The sequence below is a fragment of the Narcine bancroftii genome, chromosome 11 (assembly GCF_036971445.1).
Source record: "Narcine bancroftii isolate sNarBan1 chromosome 11, sNarBan1.hap1, whole genome shotgun sequence".
NCBI classification, from domain to species: Eukaryota; Metazoa; Chordata; class Chondrichthyes; order Torpediniformes; family Narcinidae; genus Narcine; species Narcine bancroftii.
In genome coordinates, this window is record NC_091479.1 from 95,342,143 (window position 1) to 95,358,788 (window position 16,646).

The 16,646-nt window shown below is 42.2% G+C and overlaps 1 protein-coding gene across 4 annotated transcripts in view; it reads left to right on the forward strand.

Moving 5' to 3' along the window:
• The first annotated feature begins 209 nt into the window (after positions 1 to 209).
• Positions 210 to 16,646, forward strand: part of tmem117 (transmembrane protein 117) — a 220,110-nt gene continuing 203,673 nt past the window's right edge. For 2 of the 4 annotated variants that reach the window (XM_069904120.1, XM_069904125.1), the window contains exons 1-2: positions 1,041 to 1,157; positions 1,297 to 1,605. In XM_069904120.1, coding sequence (XP_069760221.1) covers positions 1,326 to 1,605 — 280 coding nt within the window. In that variant the 5' untranslated portion in view covers positions 1,041 to 1,157; positions 1,297 to 1,325. Of the gene's footprint in view, positions 266 to 477; positions 616 to 1,040; positions 1,158 to 1,296; positions 1,606 to 16,646 lie in introns of those variants that run through there. The other 2 variants (XM_069904123.1, XM_069904121.1) reach the window with 2 other exon arrangements.

Genomic DNA, 16,646 nt, shown 5'->3' on the forward strand with positions numbered 1-16,646 from the left:
ATTTTCTTTCAGTCACAAATTTTAAAAGTTTTCTGAAAATATCACAACTTGATGAAGTGGATTTGTTGGTTAAATGACATTATTAAGTAAAACATTTTGTATCTTTAGCCTCCTGCATGAATTTGAGTTGACTGGATGTACAGGACATCAGCTATATTTACACTGTATAAATACATATCAGATAACCACACTTTATTTTTGTAGCTGTGGTGCAGAGATTCGGCAGCAGCTTTTGGAATAGTTTGAAACTGGGTCAAATTTGCTGGTAAAACTTTAACTTATCAATGACATAAAATTTGCTTTACATTTCACTTTGAAATTGTTTTTAAAGGCTATTCATGGGTGAAAAACACTGACATTGTTTGAACCCCTGTAACCAATGCTCGTAAAACCTGCTGAGCTGCTTTCTCTACAGATAGGTATAGTTTTGTCCATGCAGATGAGGCAGCGCCTGATTTTGTTTTCTCTTGAGTGCCTGCTTGACTCCCGGTTTTAAAGCATTTACACATCATGCCATCTCGAATTGTACATTGTGTGCCGTGCTTTTCATTTTAGAGTGTGCTTCTCATTTGAGTCTGCAGCAAACATGAGGACAAGATGGAAACGTATAACTGGGTAAGATTGGCAGTAAACAGAGAAAACTTCAGACAGTGGGAGTAATGCTTAACCTACCATTTGGTCTTTCCAATGTATTTGTGCAATTTCAAATGTAAAATTACAAATTGCTCTCGACACCAAGACATTTGCTGAGGCAGATAATTTGGAGATCACATTCTGCTGTGTTGTTTGTTTGACTGGTGAATAGCATTCAAATTCATGATTAGTGCCTGATTTTAAAACAAAACAGCTTTGTTGTGGTGCTTGCTATTTGAGCTATGTGGAATGCAGGCAATCAACGGGTGTAGACCTTCAGGGGTGTAGACCTTCAGTGAAATTGGAAAAAAACTGGAATTTTCCACCCAAGAAAAGCTCAGTAATTGGTTACTTTAACTTCCTGTCAGAATTGTCTTTCTGTTCCTGAATGTTTTGTGTGACGTGAAGGTTCTAAAGCAGTCTGCTTTCATCTGCTGTCAATTGCCACAGAGCACTCAATATGTTATAATCTGTTGTTTATCAACATTGAGGCAATTGCTAAACAGAAGTACAACCCAAAAATGGTATCTAACAAAATACTGATCAATTTAAACCTTAAATTTGGTTGTGATGCAGTTTGATTGACAGCATTGAAGGTAATGAAGTCATTGTTTTCTCAGAATTAGCTGATAATCATTACATTTTTTTCTCTTTTTCATACAGAGTGCAAGTTGAAGGGACTGCCCGTATGCATGAGGATGGTTAAAGCTTTTCGTTATTATTTCCAACATCCATGGAGTCGACTGATTGTGGCTTACTTGGTGACTTTTTTCAATTTCCTCATTTTTGCTGAAGACCCCATTTCTCACAGCCAGACTCCAGCCAACGTAATTGTTGTTGGAAATTGCTTCTCCTTCATAGCAAACAAATACCCCGGAGGAGGATGGAACTTCCTGAAGGTGCTGCTGTGGTTGCTGGCTATTGCCACTGGTCTCTTTGCAGGAAAATTCCTCTTCCATCAGCTCATGTTTGGTAAGTCAAAGGCAAGTCATCTTGAAAGCTCTACAGTTGTTATGGAGACCAAACTGGGACCCAACAGGTCTTCTTTTATGAAGGAAATTCTAAAAAAGAGAACGGCAGTTGCTGCACTAAAATAAAAGCACAATGTTAGTGAAACTCAGAGGTCAACAATTTTAAAAATAAGGGTGCAAATCAATCCTAAAATGTGAGTTGAATTTGGTAAATACACAAAAATGCTGGAGAAACTCAGCAGGTCCCTGTAGAGCTCGTCAAAAGAATCAAAGGCTTGTTGATCCAAACCAAGGCTTTTATTAGCAAAAGACAGGAGCTCTTCACAGGTGGCCGACCAGTCCGGAATGATCCGACCTGGCTAGGGACACAACCCTTTAAGGCCCAGACAGTAGGCGTGGCTTAGCTCTCAGCCAATCGCTGTACTATCACAGTCCCGCAGCATCCATAGGAGATAAAGATATATAACCAACATTTTGGACTGAGCACTTCGTCAAGGTATGGTAAGAGACCCAACCAGTCCCCCTCCACCACCACCTTCCTTTACCTAGCAGAACTTGTTCTCACCCTTCATAACTTCTCCTTTGACTCATCCCTGATGAGTTTTCCCAGCATTGTGTTTTAAATTCCTTCACGGTGCCTGTAGACTTTCTTGTTTTACTGCAGTTGCTGGACATCAGGAATAAAAATAGAAATTGCTGGCAATACTCAGTAGGTCAGGCAGCATCCAACCCCCTTTTAAACTGCAGCACCTGGGTAGCCCTCCTGAGACCTGAGTGCCATTACTGGGGCAAAGGTGCTGCAAAAGTCACTTTATATTCGGCAAACAAGTTGATCCCTTTTTTATGGCTGTCCAGGCCTTCCAACAACAACCCCAAATTTTTTAAAAACACACCAATTGCAAAATAACAAAGCTGTAAATTACCGTAAGCAAGTTTTAAAAAAAACTTCAGCCTACCGGGCAGGAGCGGGAACCTCGGCCTATGTAGTAGGAGTGGCAGCCTTGTTCTCTGGAGCAGGAGTTGGAACCTCGGACCTATGTGGCAGGAGTGGCGGCCTCGTTCTGTGGAGTAGGAGCAGTGGCCTCGTTCTCCCGGCAGGAGTTGGAACCTTGGACCTACATGGCAGGAACAGTGAGCTCATTCGCTGGAGCAAGAATGGCGGCCTTGTTCTCTGGAGCAGGAGTTGGAACCTCGGACCTACATGGCAGGAACAGTGAGCTCATTCGCTGGAGCAAGAGTGGCGGCCTTGTTCTCTGGAGCAGGAGTTGGAAACTCGGACCTATGTGTCAGGAGTGCGGCCTCGTTCTGTGGAGTAGGAGCAGCAGCCTCATTTGCCCAGCAGGAGTTGGAACCTTGGACCTACATGGCAGGAGCAGCGACCTCATTCTCTGGAGCAGGAGCAGTGACCTCGTTCTCCTGGCAGAAGAGGCAACCTTGGGCTCCAGGATAGGAGCGGAGCCCTCAGGTTCTATAATTGTAGAATGTCGGGGTGGTTATGGTAGCGCCTGTCACATTTGTGGCCCGAAATGTGAAGTTAATGAAACATTAAACACAAGTTTTATCAGGTAAACTTCTGAGTGTCTTTATTCTCCCGTTTCCTTTGTTCTCCTGCTTGTGTTCTTATCTCTCTCTCATACCACGTGACTTCCGGTACATCTCATACATATTCATTATCATGACATCCCTCCTTTAATCAGAAATAAACTTTACTTTCATTTACCAATATCCCTCGGAAACTTACAAACATCGTAACTAATGGTAATACTATAACTCAACTACATAAAATTTACTTCCTACAGCACTCATACATGCACTTTAGGATATAAGATTAAAATACTGTCCCAAAGTTCTTATTAAAACTATGGCACAAAGTCTTCGTATCGTTTGGGCACTTTCCGGTTTCGTTTCGGCCTGCCTGCGATATTGTCGTCGCTTCTCGGTTGTTCACTCTCAGCGTCGGAAATACTGCTCGCATCGGCTTCGGGTGTTTCTGGCGCTCTAGTCACTTCATCAGGAGTGCTGGTAACTGCCTCTGGAACATCATCAGGTCTCTCAGTTTCAGCATCTCGTATTGGCCTTTCAACCTCTTCACTCGATGTATCTCTGGACTGGTACCTTTTTACACTTGATACATTTCTCTTATACAGGACTCCAGTCGGAGACTTGACTGTCACCATACTGCCACTTCTGGATACGACAGTATAGGGTTGATGGTAATAAGGTGTGTCTAGCTTACCACCAGTTTCATGCCTCACTAGAACATTATCTCCTGGCATGATGTCTGAGTACTTGGCTCCACGTTTCGAATCTGTGTACAGCTTTGCTGCACCTTTCTTTTCAGCATCGTGGTCCCTCATCTCCTGGTCGTCTCGGATTTCCTTTATTTCTGGCATTTTTGTGTGGATTTTTCTCCCAAAAAATGCTTCTGCAGGACTTTTTCCAGTGGTTGCATGAGGCGTTGCTCGATAGACAGCCACATAAGATAGCAATGCTTCTCGCCAATTTTGTCCTTCTGCGTGTGCAATCTTCAATCGTTTTTCAATGGATTGATTTTGTCTCTCTACTTCTCCGTTGGCTTGCGGCCATTTCGGAGTTACTTTATGATGGTGGATACCTGTGGTCCTCATGTATTCCGCAAATGTCTCTGAAATGAATTGTGGACCATTGTCAGAGTATAATGTAACAGGTAATCCATATCTTGCGAATATCTCTGCTAATGCTTGTATTGTTTTTTCAGTGGTTGTGGACTTCAACACCACGTACTCATAGTATCTGCTGTAGTAATCTATCACTACCATAGTTGATTCACCCGTCGGTAAAGGTCCAAGAAAATCAACAGCTACGTCGATCCATGGTCCTGTCGGAAGTTGCGTACTCCAGATCGGATCTGGCGGATTACTCCTACTTGTGATTTGACATCCGTGACAAGTTTTAACAAATCTCTCTGCGTCTTTATCACAACCTGGCCACCATACCTTGGTCCTGAGGTTTTGCTTGGTACCAACAATACCTAGGTGTCCTTCATGCGCTAAGGATACGATCTTCGGTCTCAATCTTTGCGGAATCACCAATCTGCAACCTCTTAATACACACTGTCCGATGCAACAAAGTTCGTCTCTAATGGGAATGTAAGCCTTGTGAGTACACTTGTCCCATTGTCCACTCTGTATGCATTCTATTACTTCCATGAGTTCTGGATCACGTTCGGATTCTCTCTCGACTTCCTTCGTAGTCACAGCTTTCGGTGTCGCCTGAATAGCTACGAAGCGTACAAAGCTCTCTGTTTCTGTTCCCAATTCTGACTTGGATTGTGGACCACCAACCTTCACCAATCTGGACAGCGGATCAGCAATGTTTGCTTTCCCTGCAATGTGGATTACTTTATATTTATAGGGTTGTAGTCTGAGTACCCATCTTTCTATTCTGGCACATGGTTTGGATCTAGGTGCATAGATCACCTCTAATGGCTTATGATCTGTGATGAGTTCAAATTCAATAAATATGCATGGATCCTCTCACAGGCCCATACAAGTCCGAGTGCTTCTTTCTCTGTCTGAGAGTATCTTCTTTCCACATCTGATAACGATCTGCTGGCATAGGCAATGATTCTTGGTCCTCCATCATGCATCTGGACCAACACGGCTCCTAAACCAACCGGGCTGGCATCCGCTATGACTTTGGTTGATGCCGCCGGATCGTAATATCCAAGAGTTTTTGCATCTGTCAGGCTTTGCTTCAGCGCTGTGAACGCTTTCTTCTGCTCAGATCCAAAATGAAATGGTACACCTTTCCTGGTTAGTTTCCTTAGTGGTTCTGCCACTGTAGCGAAATTAGGAATGAACTTTGCACAAAAATTGACTAATCCCAGGAAACTCCTCACCTCCGTTGCGTTCTGAGGTGCACGTGCCTCTTTAATAGCTTTCACCTTGGTCTCTGCAGGGTTTAGTCCTTTCCGTGTAAGTCTGTGTCCCACGAAGTCCACTTCTGACACACCAAACTGGCACTTGTTTCCATTCACGGTAAGGCCTGCTTCCTGTAGTCTAGATAGTACACACCTCAACCGTTTGTCATGCTCTCCCTTCGTTGGTGCATGGACTATGATGTCGTCAGAAATGTTGGCAACTCCAGGAATGCCTTGAATCACTCGATGGATTTCATACTGGTAGATCTCCGAAGCTGCATTAATTCCAAATGATAGTCTCTTGTAATGATACAAACCACAGTGAGTCACAAATGTAGTTACATCTCGGGAACCTGGATCCAGCTCTAATTGATGATAGCCCCATTTCAGATCAATTTTTGAGAATACCTTGCTGGTAGTTAGTTCTTGAAGTATTTCCTCCACTGTTGGTATAGGGTGCCGTTCTCTAATTATAGCTTCATTGGCCATTCTCATGTCAACACATAGTCTTATGTTACCCTTTGGTTTGGGCACAATCACTACGGGACTGACCCATTGTGTCGAATGTTCCACCGGTTCAATAATGTCTTGTTCGATCAATTCTTTAATTTTGGCTTCGACTTTCCCACGAAGTCCAAATGGAGTTCGGCGCATTGGTTGTGCCTTGGGTTTGACCTTTTCATCTACCGCTAGCTTCAATTGTCGACCTTTCAGCTTTCCTACTCCTTGGAAGACTGCGGGGAATTCTTGCTTCATATCCTCGTATGACTGAATTGAATTGACACAAGCTCCAATATGAAGTATTGCCAGGTCTTGCGCTGTGCTTCTACTCAGCAATGGTTCTCCCCTCTCTTCTATGACCATAAACTCTGCTTCGGTGTACTTATCTCCAGCTTCAACAGTTGCAGTAAAACATCCAATGGTCTGCAATGGCTTGGTTGCTGTGTATGGATACAGTTTCTTGGAACACTTCTTTGAGGTACAGATGATCTTTTTCCTTTTCAACTTCTCCCATAAATGTCGATCAATCACATTACTGTCACTGCCTGAGTCTACAATGACCTGCACTGTCACTCCACCAATGATCACTGGGACCTTCTCATGATGTACTTCATTCAACGTAAATTGGTAACAACTCTGTCCCTCCTGGGTATCATCATCGTCACCGTCTATCTGGCGAATGGTATCTTTCTTTCCAGGATACTTTCCTTTCCCCCAGGCTTTGCCTTTGGAAGTTGTACTCTTCCTCTTCTGGTCTGCATTGGACTTGCTTTTGCACTTCTTTGCAAAGTGGTCCTTACCTCCACACTTTCTGCAAACTTTGCCTTTGGCCGGGCAACATGGGTCTTTTCCAAAGTGACCTCGGTTTCCACATCGATAACACTCCACGTCCTGTGTCGGTGTATATCTTGGCTGGTTATGGCGATGTGAGAGCCTCTTAATTTGCTGGCTTGAGTTGTCTTTCAGGGTCATGGTATGAAATTGCCCTTCAACAGCCTCTAATGCAGCAGCAATGGTTAAAGCATCGGTGAGTTCCAACTCACTCCCTCTTTCCAGTAGACGTCTTCTGAGTTTATCTGATCTGCAGTGCTGTACAACTTGATCCAATAATTGGTTGTCCAAATCAGTTGGCATGTAATTGCATCCAACAGCTAGCTGGCGTAGTCTCGTCATGTACTGAGCAATTGTCTGGCCATCTTCTTGTCTCGTTCTCCGAAACAAATGGCATTGAAATGTAGCATTTGGTGTCACTACATAGTGTGCATTTAATGCATCTACCGCTTTCCGGTACTCATCCTTTCTTCCAGTATTTAAAAGTGTCTTAAATGTTGCTCGAACAGCGGGTCCTGCAGTGAAAAGAAGTAACGCCCTTCTCTGCGCTTTTTGTTCAACTGTACCGGTATCTAGAAATAGGCCATGACTGTCGGCGTAGGATTCAAATTCTTCCAGCCATGCTTTCCACTTCACACTTACAGTACTTGCATCACCAGTCGGGTCAAAATGAGCAATCCCACTATGTGTTAGAAAGTCACTGTCTGCACTAGCCATGAGGAAATATTCCAGCCCCAAAAGTACTGAGACAAAGAGAAAATTCTTATCACCTTGAAGTTGTCTGTAATCCTCTGTAATCTTGTTTAGTCTTTAATTTTCTTCAAGCTTCTTTCATCCTCGTCGCCAATGTCACATTTGTGGCCTGAAATGTGAAGTTAATGAAACATTAAACACAAGTTTTATCAGGTAAACTTTTCCAAGTCTTTTTATTTTCCAGTTTCCCTTTGTTCTCTTGCTTGTGTTCTTATCTCTCTCTCATACCACGTGACTTCCGGTACATCTCATACATATTCATTATCATGACAGCGCCTGGCAGTGGGGAGGAGTCAGGGAAAGGGAGGTGCTTCCAGGGTCGACTAATATACCAAATTGGCGATTCTAGGGTCAATTCATACACTGAATTGGCGATTCCAAGGTTGACATACACTGCATTGGAGTCAAACAGTTTTTGACCTGAATTTAAGGTCTTAAAAGTATACCTGGCATACAAGTCGACCCTCATTTTTTTGGAGTGATTTTTGAGGGTTTTACGTCTCGAGTTATATGGTGAAATATTTGGTAATTTAAAATTGCTTCAATTAAAATGGTTAGTTGTCAATTAAGAAGTAAAAGAGAAAATCTGTAGACACAGTGGTTGAAGTAAAAAAACACAAAGCTGGAGAAACTCAATAGGTCAAATAGTGTCCTTTATGTAGCAAAGGTAAAAATACAGAACTGGTTTTCAATTAATTTGTTAATTGAAAAGAAAGCCTGTAAGTTGTTAGTTATTCTGAGAACTGCATGGAAGCTATACCATGTTCAATTACCCAGTGTTGGTGGTGTGAGTTTTAAACATGTACCAACTTTTGAACTTCTGTGTTTATTCCATTACATTTCTAAGTGGGCCTGCATTTGTATAAATCAGTTTGATATCAACAAATCATATATATTTTTTATATTTTTTGCAAACATCCATTTGGTTCATTGATGCTTGAGGAAAGAAAATGTATCATAATTTAAAAATCTGTAGATACTGGAAATTTCAAATTAAAACAGAAATGTGATACAGCATCAGTGGTAAAATAAATGGAGACGTGTGAAAAGGTATGGAACTCTTGCTTCTTTTTGAGTTGGAGTCAGGAGGGTGCAATTGAGTTAATTGATAAGGGCTGGGGAGCAATTGAGATAATAGATGAAGACATATAAAAAGAGGGACAGCTGTTAAAGCAGCCAGTGATGGAATGGCTCAGAGAGGAGTGTTGTGGCTCTGTTGAGTTGTGGCTCTGTTGAGTTGTGGCTCTGTTGAGTTGTGGCTCTGTTGAGTTGTGGCTCTGTTGAGTTGTGGCTCTGTTGAGTTGTGGCTCTGTTGAGTTGTGGCTCTGTTGAGTTGTGGCTCTGTTGAGTTGTGGCTCTGTTGAGTTGTGGCTCTGTTGAGTTGTGGCTCTGTTGAGTTGTGGCTCTGTTGAGTTGTGGCTCTGTTGAGTTGTGGCTCTGTTGAGTTGTGGCTCTGTTGAGTTGTGGCTCTGTTGAGTTGTGGCTCTGTTGAGTTGTGGCTCTGTTGAGTTGTGGCTCTGTTGAGTTGTGGCTCTGTTGAGTTGTGGCTCTGTTGAGTTGTGGCTCTGTTGAGTTGTGGCTGAGGAGGTGTTCACTCCCAGTAAGAGTGGTAAGTTTCTTTAATTAACTGAGAAATTGGGTAATGGTGGCAAGTCAGGGACAACACATTTGCTGCAGCTGGATGAACTTTGGATCATTTGGCAGACAGAGACCGAGATAGAGAGGAGTTTTAGGGAGATAGTCATGCTTAAGAGCCAAGAGGCAGGCAACTAGGCAGGTGACTGTCAGGAGAGGCAAGGGGAAGAGGCAGAAGAAAAAGGAGTAGAGCACCCCTTGTGTCTGTTAGTAGTAGGTAAATTATTGGAAGGAGTTCTGAGAAACAGGATCTTTAGGTACTTGGACAGCCATGGGATGATTAAGGACAGTCAGCATAGCTTTGTGCATGGTAAGTCATGTTTAACAAATCTGGCAGAGTTTTTCAAGGAAGTTAACAAGAAGGTGGATGAAAGAAAGGCTGTGGATGTTGACTACATGGACTTTAGTAAGGCCTTTAACAAGGTCCCACGTGGGAGGTTGTGGTAGTGGATGCTTGTTTCTCAGACTGGAGGCCTGTGATGAGTGGTGTGCCTCAGGGATCTGTGTTGGGACCATTGTTGTTTGTCTATATCAATGATCTTTGCTGATGACGCAAAGGTAGGTGTAGTGGACAGTGAGGAAGGTTTTCAAAGTGTGCAGAGGGATCTGGACCAGCTGGGAGAATGGGCCAGTAAATGGATGATGGCATTTAATACAGACAAGTATGAGGTCTTGCATTTTGCAAGAGCGAATCAAGGAAGGATGTGCACTGCAAATGGTAGGGCATTGAGGAGTGTGGAGGAGCAGAGAGACCTGGGAATAGAGGTACTTTGTTCCCTGAAGGTGGTGTTATAGGTGGATAGGGTTGTAAAGAAGGCTTTTGACATCTTGTCCTTTAAAAATCAGAGTATTGAGTATCAGAGTTGGGATGTTATGGCGAGGTTGTATAAGACATTGGTGAGGCCAAATTTGGAATATTGTGTGCAGTTCTGGTTGCCTAGTTACAATAAAATTGAGAGAGTGCAGAGATTTATTATGATGTTGCTGGATCTTCAGGAGTGGAGTTACAGGGAAAGATTAAACAAGTTAGGACTCTATTCCTTGGAATGAAGAAGAATAAAAGGAGATTTGATAGAGGTTTACAAAATTGAGAGGTGGAGACAGTAAATGTGAGTAAGCTCTTTCCATTGAGATTGGGAGAGAAATATGAGAGGACATGGTTTTAAGGGGAAAGGTTTAGGGGAACATTAGAGGGAACTTCTTCACAGAGAGTGGTGGGCGTGTGGCACAAGCTGCCATCTGATGTGGGTGCAAACTTGATCTTGAGTCTTAAGAATAAATTGGATAAATACATGGATGAGAGGTCTGGAGGGTTGTGGAGTGGGAGCAGGTTATTGGGACTAGCTGAACAATCTTCAGTACAGACTAGAAGGGCTGAATGGCCTGGCTTCTGTGCAGTAGCATTCCATGGCTCTAAGTCAGAAACCTGATTTAAGTTGTCTTTTCCCACAGATGCTGCCTGACGTGCTGAGTACTTCCAGCATTTTGTTTCTTTCAAATTTCTAGCACATGCAGTTTATATATTTTATTTTCAAAGAAATCTACAATCCTTCCCCATTGTGGGCTAATTCTGCAACTGGCAGACTGACAAGAAACAACAAAACCATTTGCCATCTTTACGCATTCTGACTTGGATACAAGTTTGTCAGTGTAGTTTATTCAGTACAGAGGGACCTGGGGAAGGAGGCAATTGTCAGTTTTGTCTGCAGAATCACTGAAAAGAACAGCATTGCTGGATTTTGTGTGTGTTAAATGGACAATTCTGAATTCATCACTGTGTTTGAATGAGCTCATTGTTGTCGACAGAACTAGAAATGGGTCCTTCAGCACAACATGTCTGTGATGCCCATCTACACTAAACCTCATTTGCCTGCATTAGGCTCTATTCCTTTCCTATTGATACCTGTTCAAATGCCTTTTTTTTGTGTTAAAGTGGACTTTTGGTTGTTTGAAAACAAACACGAATACACTTACACAAACAGATTTGTAATCACCTTAAAGCGCAAGAACTTCTTTGCAGCATGAAGCACTAACCATTAGCAGCTTGTTTCACTGTCCACGTAGTTTGCCTCATGGTTTACAAATCATGTGTTTTTGTACCTTCAGACTCCTAGGGTTCTAGAGTATTCATACAGACTGCTCCATATCAGTACATATTCCTTGGAATTCTCTTGGGATTTGTTAATCAGGATTGTGTCCCTTACCCATTGGTTAAGTCTTTTACTATCTTACCAAATAAGGAGTTTCAGCTGATAACAAGAAAGAATGGATTGCAGCCTTCATCTGCGTTCCAGTCAGTATTTTAAGTTATATCCTCACTTGTATCTGCCTCCACAACTTCCTATGGGAGCTTGTTCTAATTGACCATCACCCTCTGCGTGGCTTTCAAGATCTTTAGATTCCTCCCCCCCCCTCCCCCCAATCCCCGCCTCAACCTCAGGAAAGAACTCTGGCTATTTGTCCTATCCATACCCCTCATAATTTTATAAACCTTCAGGAGGTCACCTCTTGCCCTCCTACATTCCAGATACTGGGAGAAACTTTCAGATTAGAATAAAAAATGTTCAATTAATTCAGAGTTAAAATGCAATCACTCTCTCGCCACCATATCCCTTGCCTGGTCTTTTTTTAATCACATTTCTATGGTTATCAAATATTTTGTTTGAGGTGCTATGTGCAGATTAGAAATGTATGGATTTGTTGTTTACTGTTTAGAATGGAAACTTCTAGATATGCTTGCATTGTTGTAATATAGCTCCCCCAATTTCTGGCCGTATTATTGTTTAACAGTGTTAAAGGCAGGAGACATGCAATTGTATAAATTTATAATTGCAGTATTAATATTTGCCTAATAATTGGTAGATTTTGTCCAAAAAATTAATACCATGGGTAAATAGTACAGTGCTGGAAACATCAAACCCTTTTCGATTGGACAGTATTGCTAGAGAGACTGAGTTTGTGTTTCAGGCTATTGGTCTTTCATCAGAACTGGAGATGTTGGATGTTGGGGCAGGCTTCAAGCAAGAGCAATGCCAGAGTAAAGTTTCAGTGAAGAACCGATCTAAAGGGAATTTTTGTGATGGGTTGAAATATTCTGGTTGACCTGATAAAGATCCTCCTTGGAGTACAAGTGCTCAACTTGTGGACAACCCATACATATAAATGAGCATTTAGGAGCCTGGTGGATTGGGATTCATTTGCTGGTTGGTTTAGAACATCTTCTGCCAGTTGGCGAGGGGGAATTTTGCTGTAGCTTTACTGATCTGGTGCCGGATTCCAGTGGAGGACAGCTGGGATGACTGATGGCTCATTCAGTGAGGCCAGTTAGCAGGCACTCATCCTGTGCCTGTTCATTCTCCCATCACAGTTGCTCCTGTGAACCTTTCATGTGCACGTTTTGTTCATTTCTGACTTGTGAACAGTTCCTGGGAACAGAATCCTATCATAATCTGGGGACTTCTGGTAATTACTCAAGATTTTTTTATTGTCACATAATAAAACAGATCTAATGTTACACAAAATTTCCTTTATCCTAATGTAAGGCAGACAAAGATTCGCCATCAGTAGAGATTGCCCTGCCCCCCCTTACAGTCAGAGAAATAGAGGCAAAAGAGTTCCCCCACCCCCCTCAACGGTAACTGAGCCGCAGAGACTTCAGTCCAAGCCATCAGCAATCCGAGCTCCAGATCCAAACCTTTGTCAGTAAGCCCATTCCAAATTTCCTGGTGTCAAATTGTGGTCTGTGGATTGCTGTTCATTAAATGGATTCTCCTGGTGTAGTACAAATCTGCAAGGATCCTACCTGAGGGAAAATGCACTTTGGGGTCTTCCATGGGCCAAAGAAAATAATGGATGCCTTGAGCTCACCACTGGACTGGACAGGAACCTGAGCAGCTACAAAGGTTATGATAATGCAGGAGATGGCAGAAGGAGTTCATTCTGGATAAGTGTCGATGATGCATTTTAGAAGGTCTCACCAGAAGGCTGAATATAGGGTTAATGGTTGGATATTTAATAACGGGGACCTTGGGGGGGGGGGGGGGGGTCCAAATCCATACATCAAGATTGCCACGCAGGTCGGCCTCTGCTACTGGATGAAATGTTTTTTTTTTTTGCAGAGATGTCATTGATTTGTGCTTTTGAACATGATTCTGGGTGGAGGGAAGTGATTTAAACAAAACCTGCTGTCAGTTGCTCATTTAGCTTGGTAGATTTTCATGGTTGTGCTCTATTTGTTCTGAGGCCGCAATAAAAATCATCAGGAGCACATAACTGAGCCAATTGGCATCCCACTCATCCACTTTATAGGTTGCCATGACAGTGACAAAGGTTGTTCTTTCGAATGCCTTGAGGTACCTGCTGTTCTGGGAATTGATCACAATAATTCTGCATTGAACAATTCTAACGTGACACCTGCAGCAGGTTTGCCCATTACAATAGGTTCTGGATTGTACTTGATGTATTGTTACACAAAAATGTAATCGAGAACAATTATTTAATCCTTGAATTGCAATTTAATTTAAAAAATCTTGCATAATTGTGCAGATAATGAAAAATTTATCGTATACTCGTGTAAAAGTTATCTCTCCCCCTGCCCCCTTATTTTTGGCCAGCCCTACATCTCATGTCAAAGGTCGACTCTAGTCTCTTGCCCTGGCCACCTGCCCAACAGAGCTCCCAATGCCTTGGTTGTGAAATCACACCTTAGCTGCCCACTGATCAGAATTCCCAACATCTCGGATGCTGGTACTTAGCGCCGTTCCCTCTCTGTGGTAGGATGTGTGTGTTTTGATGCACAGATTATTATTGCTTTAATTCATTGTGTTTTTGTTCTTTATTCTTTGAGATAATTTGGACTTCTACTGATGTGGTGTTTGGATTCTAGTCTGAATTTCAGCCCTTCTAAAGTAACATAATGAGTCAATTATGATTAAGTGGTTTTCAAACTTTCTTTCCACTCACATACCATCTTAAGCAATCCCTTACTAATCACAGAGCACCTATGGCATAGGGAATACTTAAAATGGTATGTGAGTGGAAAGAAAATGGTTGAGAACCACTGGGCCTGTTGCTTAATTGCGCAGGCCACAAGTTCTTACTCTGGTTAATGTGTGCTTTCCATTAATAAAAATGACTTTTGCTTAGATTGTGAAATTCCAGCAAAATACTAATTTGGTTGATTTATGGTTTTGTACCCTTGTATTGATGTTTGCTCTGCAGGATCACCTGGTTGCTTCCAAACTAATTGCAGGTCATTCTGACTAATTTGCATCTGAGGAATCGATTGATAAATGATTTGAGTTCACTCTTTTGCTGATATTATCATATCGATTACGGCAATAATTCTAAAGGAGATAGATGGAACTGAATGTTTCCCCTTGGGAGTATTGTGTTTCATTATCCAGTGACTTGTTTGTGGACAAGTTGAGACCTGTTGAAATGCTATGAGGGTAATTGATGGGTATATTTAGAATGTTAACTGTAACTTCTGGGGTGAAGTTTCTTTCCTTTGTTCCTCACTTAAAATATTCTGGGCTCTGCAAAATATCTGTTGTGCCTAAAATTAAAGAACTTTGGAATTGAGTGTAATAGTATTTAATGACATTGCTTGCATAAACCAAATAGAGACTTCTTATAAACTAACAATCCAGGGTCGGCTCCAGAACAAATGTTATGGGTTGGGGGGGTGGGGGGCACAGTGCAATGCTTGTAAACTCACTTTTGCGGGGGTGGGGGGGTGAAAATGCTGGTCCTACCTGCTGACAAAAGTTGACGTCCTCTGTCCCTCTGATGGAGCAGATCAAAGCTTGGATTTATTGCGTCAAACATCACAAGCTTTAGATGCTAGTGACGGAGCCGGGGGCAGGTCTGATAGTTGTGACTTTGGGGGTGGCGGGTGGGGGCAATGCCTGTGGATGCCCTCCTTTGGGGCTGACCCTGTTACAATCCACTTGTTTTAGGAACCATTATAGATTGGATGCAGGCCCTTCAGCCCAATATGTCCATGATGACTAATTTGCCTTTTTGAGCATTTGCCAGTACTTGGCCCAAATGGCTTTCATCCTTTTTTAAGTGTACCTGTCCAAATCTCTCAACGTTGTAATTGTAGACACCTTTCTTCCATAAATTCATCACCTTCTGTGGAAAAGTTTCTCTTTGTGTCTTTTTTTTTGCCTCATGTGCCTCACCTTAAACCTGTGTCCTCTCGAACTAGACTTTCCTAACCTAGGGAAAGGACCATTACTCCTCTGGCTGTTGAGATGCATCAATTGAATTGGAACTGAAATCGAGGAGATGTTGAATACATTCCCAGAACTGATGGAATGTATATTTAAACCTATTGAAATTGGTGAGAACTATTTCAGATATGCTGATTCTTATCTGACTTGAGTGCAATTTTAATTCCAGGAGATTTTTTTCCTGATTTCTTTCAGGAGAGAGGATCAGGGCATTTTCTTGTGGAATGGATGATGAACATTTGGGTCTTCCCTGTGCCATTTGGGAGATCAGGATTCTCTGAGAGACCGTTGATGGTGGAATTTGGAGCAAAAATCATTCTGCTGCAGGAACTCAGTGGGTTGAGCAGCATTTGGTGGGTTGGGGGTAGGGTGGAGTGCAGTCAACATTTCAGCCCGACTATATTAACAATCGTGTTTCCCACCTCACTGCTGTGCAACCTGCTGAACTCTTCCAGCAGATTGATTTTTGTTTCTTCCTTCCAAGATTTCATCTCCCTCATTTTGATCAGCAGCTGTTTCTCTCTCAAATTGGTGCTTCTGTCAACTGGCTGAGGTACAATTCCTGATGGGCTTAAGCCAGTGTCTAATCTTGAATGTAAAAAAAAAAGTCTCTGTTGGATTGAGCACGTGAATTTGTTGTTCGTCACGATTTGAACGTGCACTGAAGTTAAACGGAGGCCTGTAATTGCTGCTCCATGGAAATTAAAGTGCAAGCACTATGTACAGAAAGTTTGTTGCTCATTATTTTTTTGAAACCAATTGTTTTTTTGTTAACCAGTACCAAGGCGCAAACTCAGTCTGACCATCTGCTGAGGACCCTTTATGGAAATGGGAAGCTTGCCAATTTTTAAACCTCTGTGTACTCTGGCTATTGGGCACTGCCTTGTGCACCCTGATATGTTAGTGATAACACCAAAGGTAGTTGGCATTTTAAATCTATGCTTCCAAACCAACAGATGGTACTGATAATTTTACAATTTGAAGTTGCTTGAGCATTTTAACGCACGTTTAATTTAACTGCATGAGAGATGGCTTTGTTACCATGTCAGACTCGTTTGATGAAGGTTATAAAAGACAATGGAAATTGAATCCCATTGTATGCAAGACTGACAAACATCTTTGGGGTCAGAAATGTTCTATTAATACTTTATTTACTATTTCTGATTTATTTGAAATTGGTAT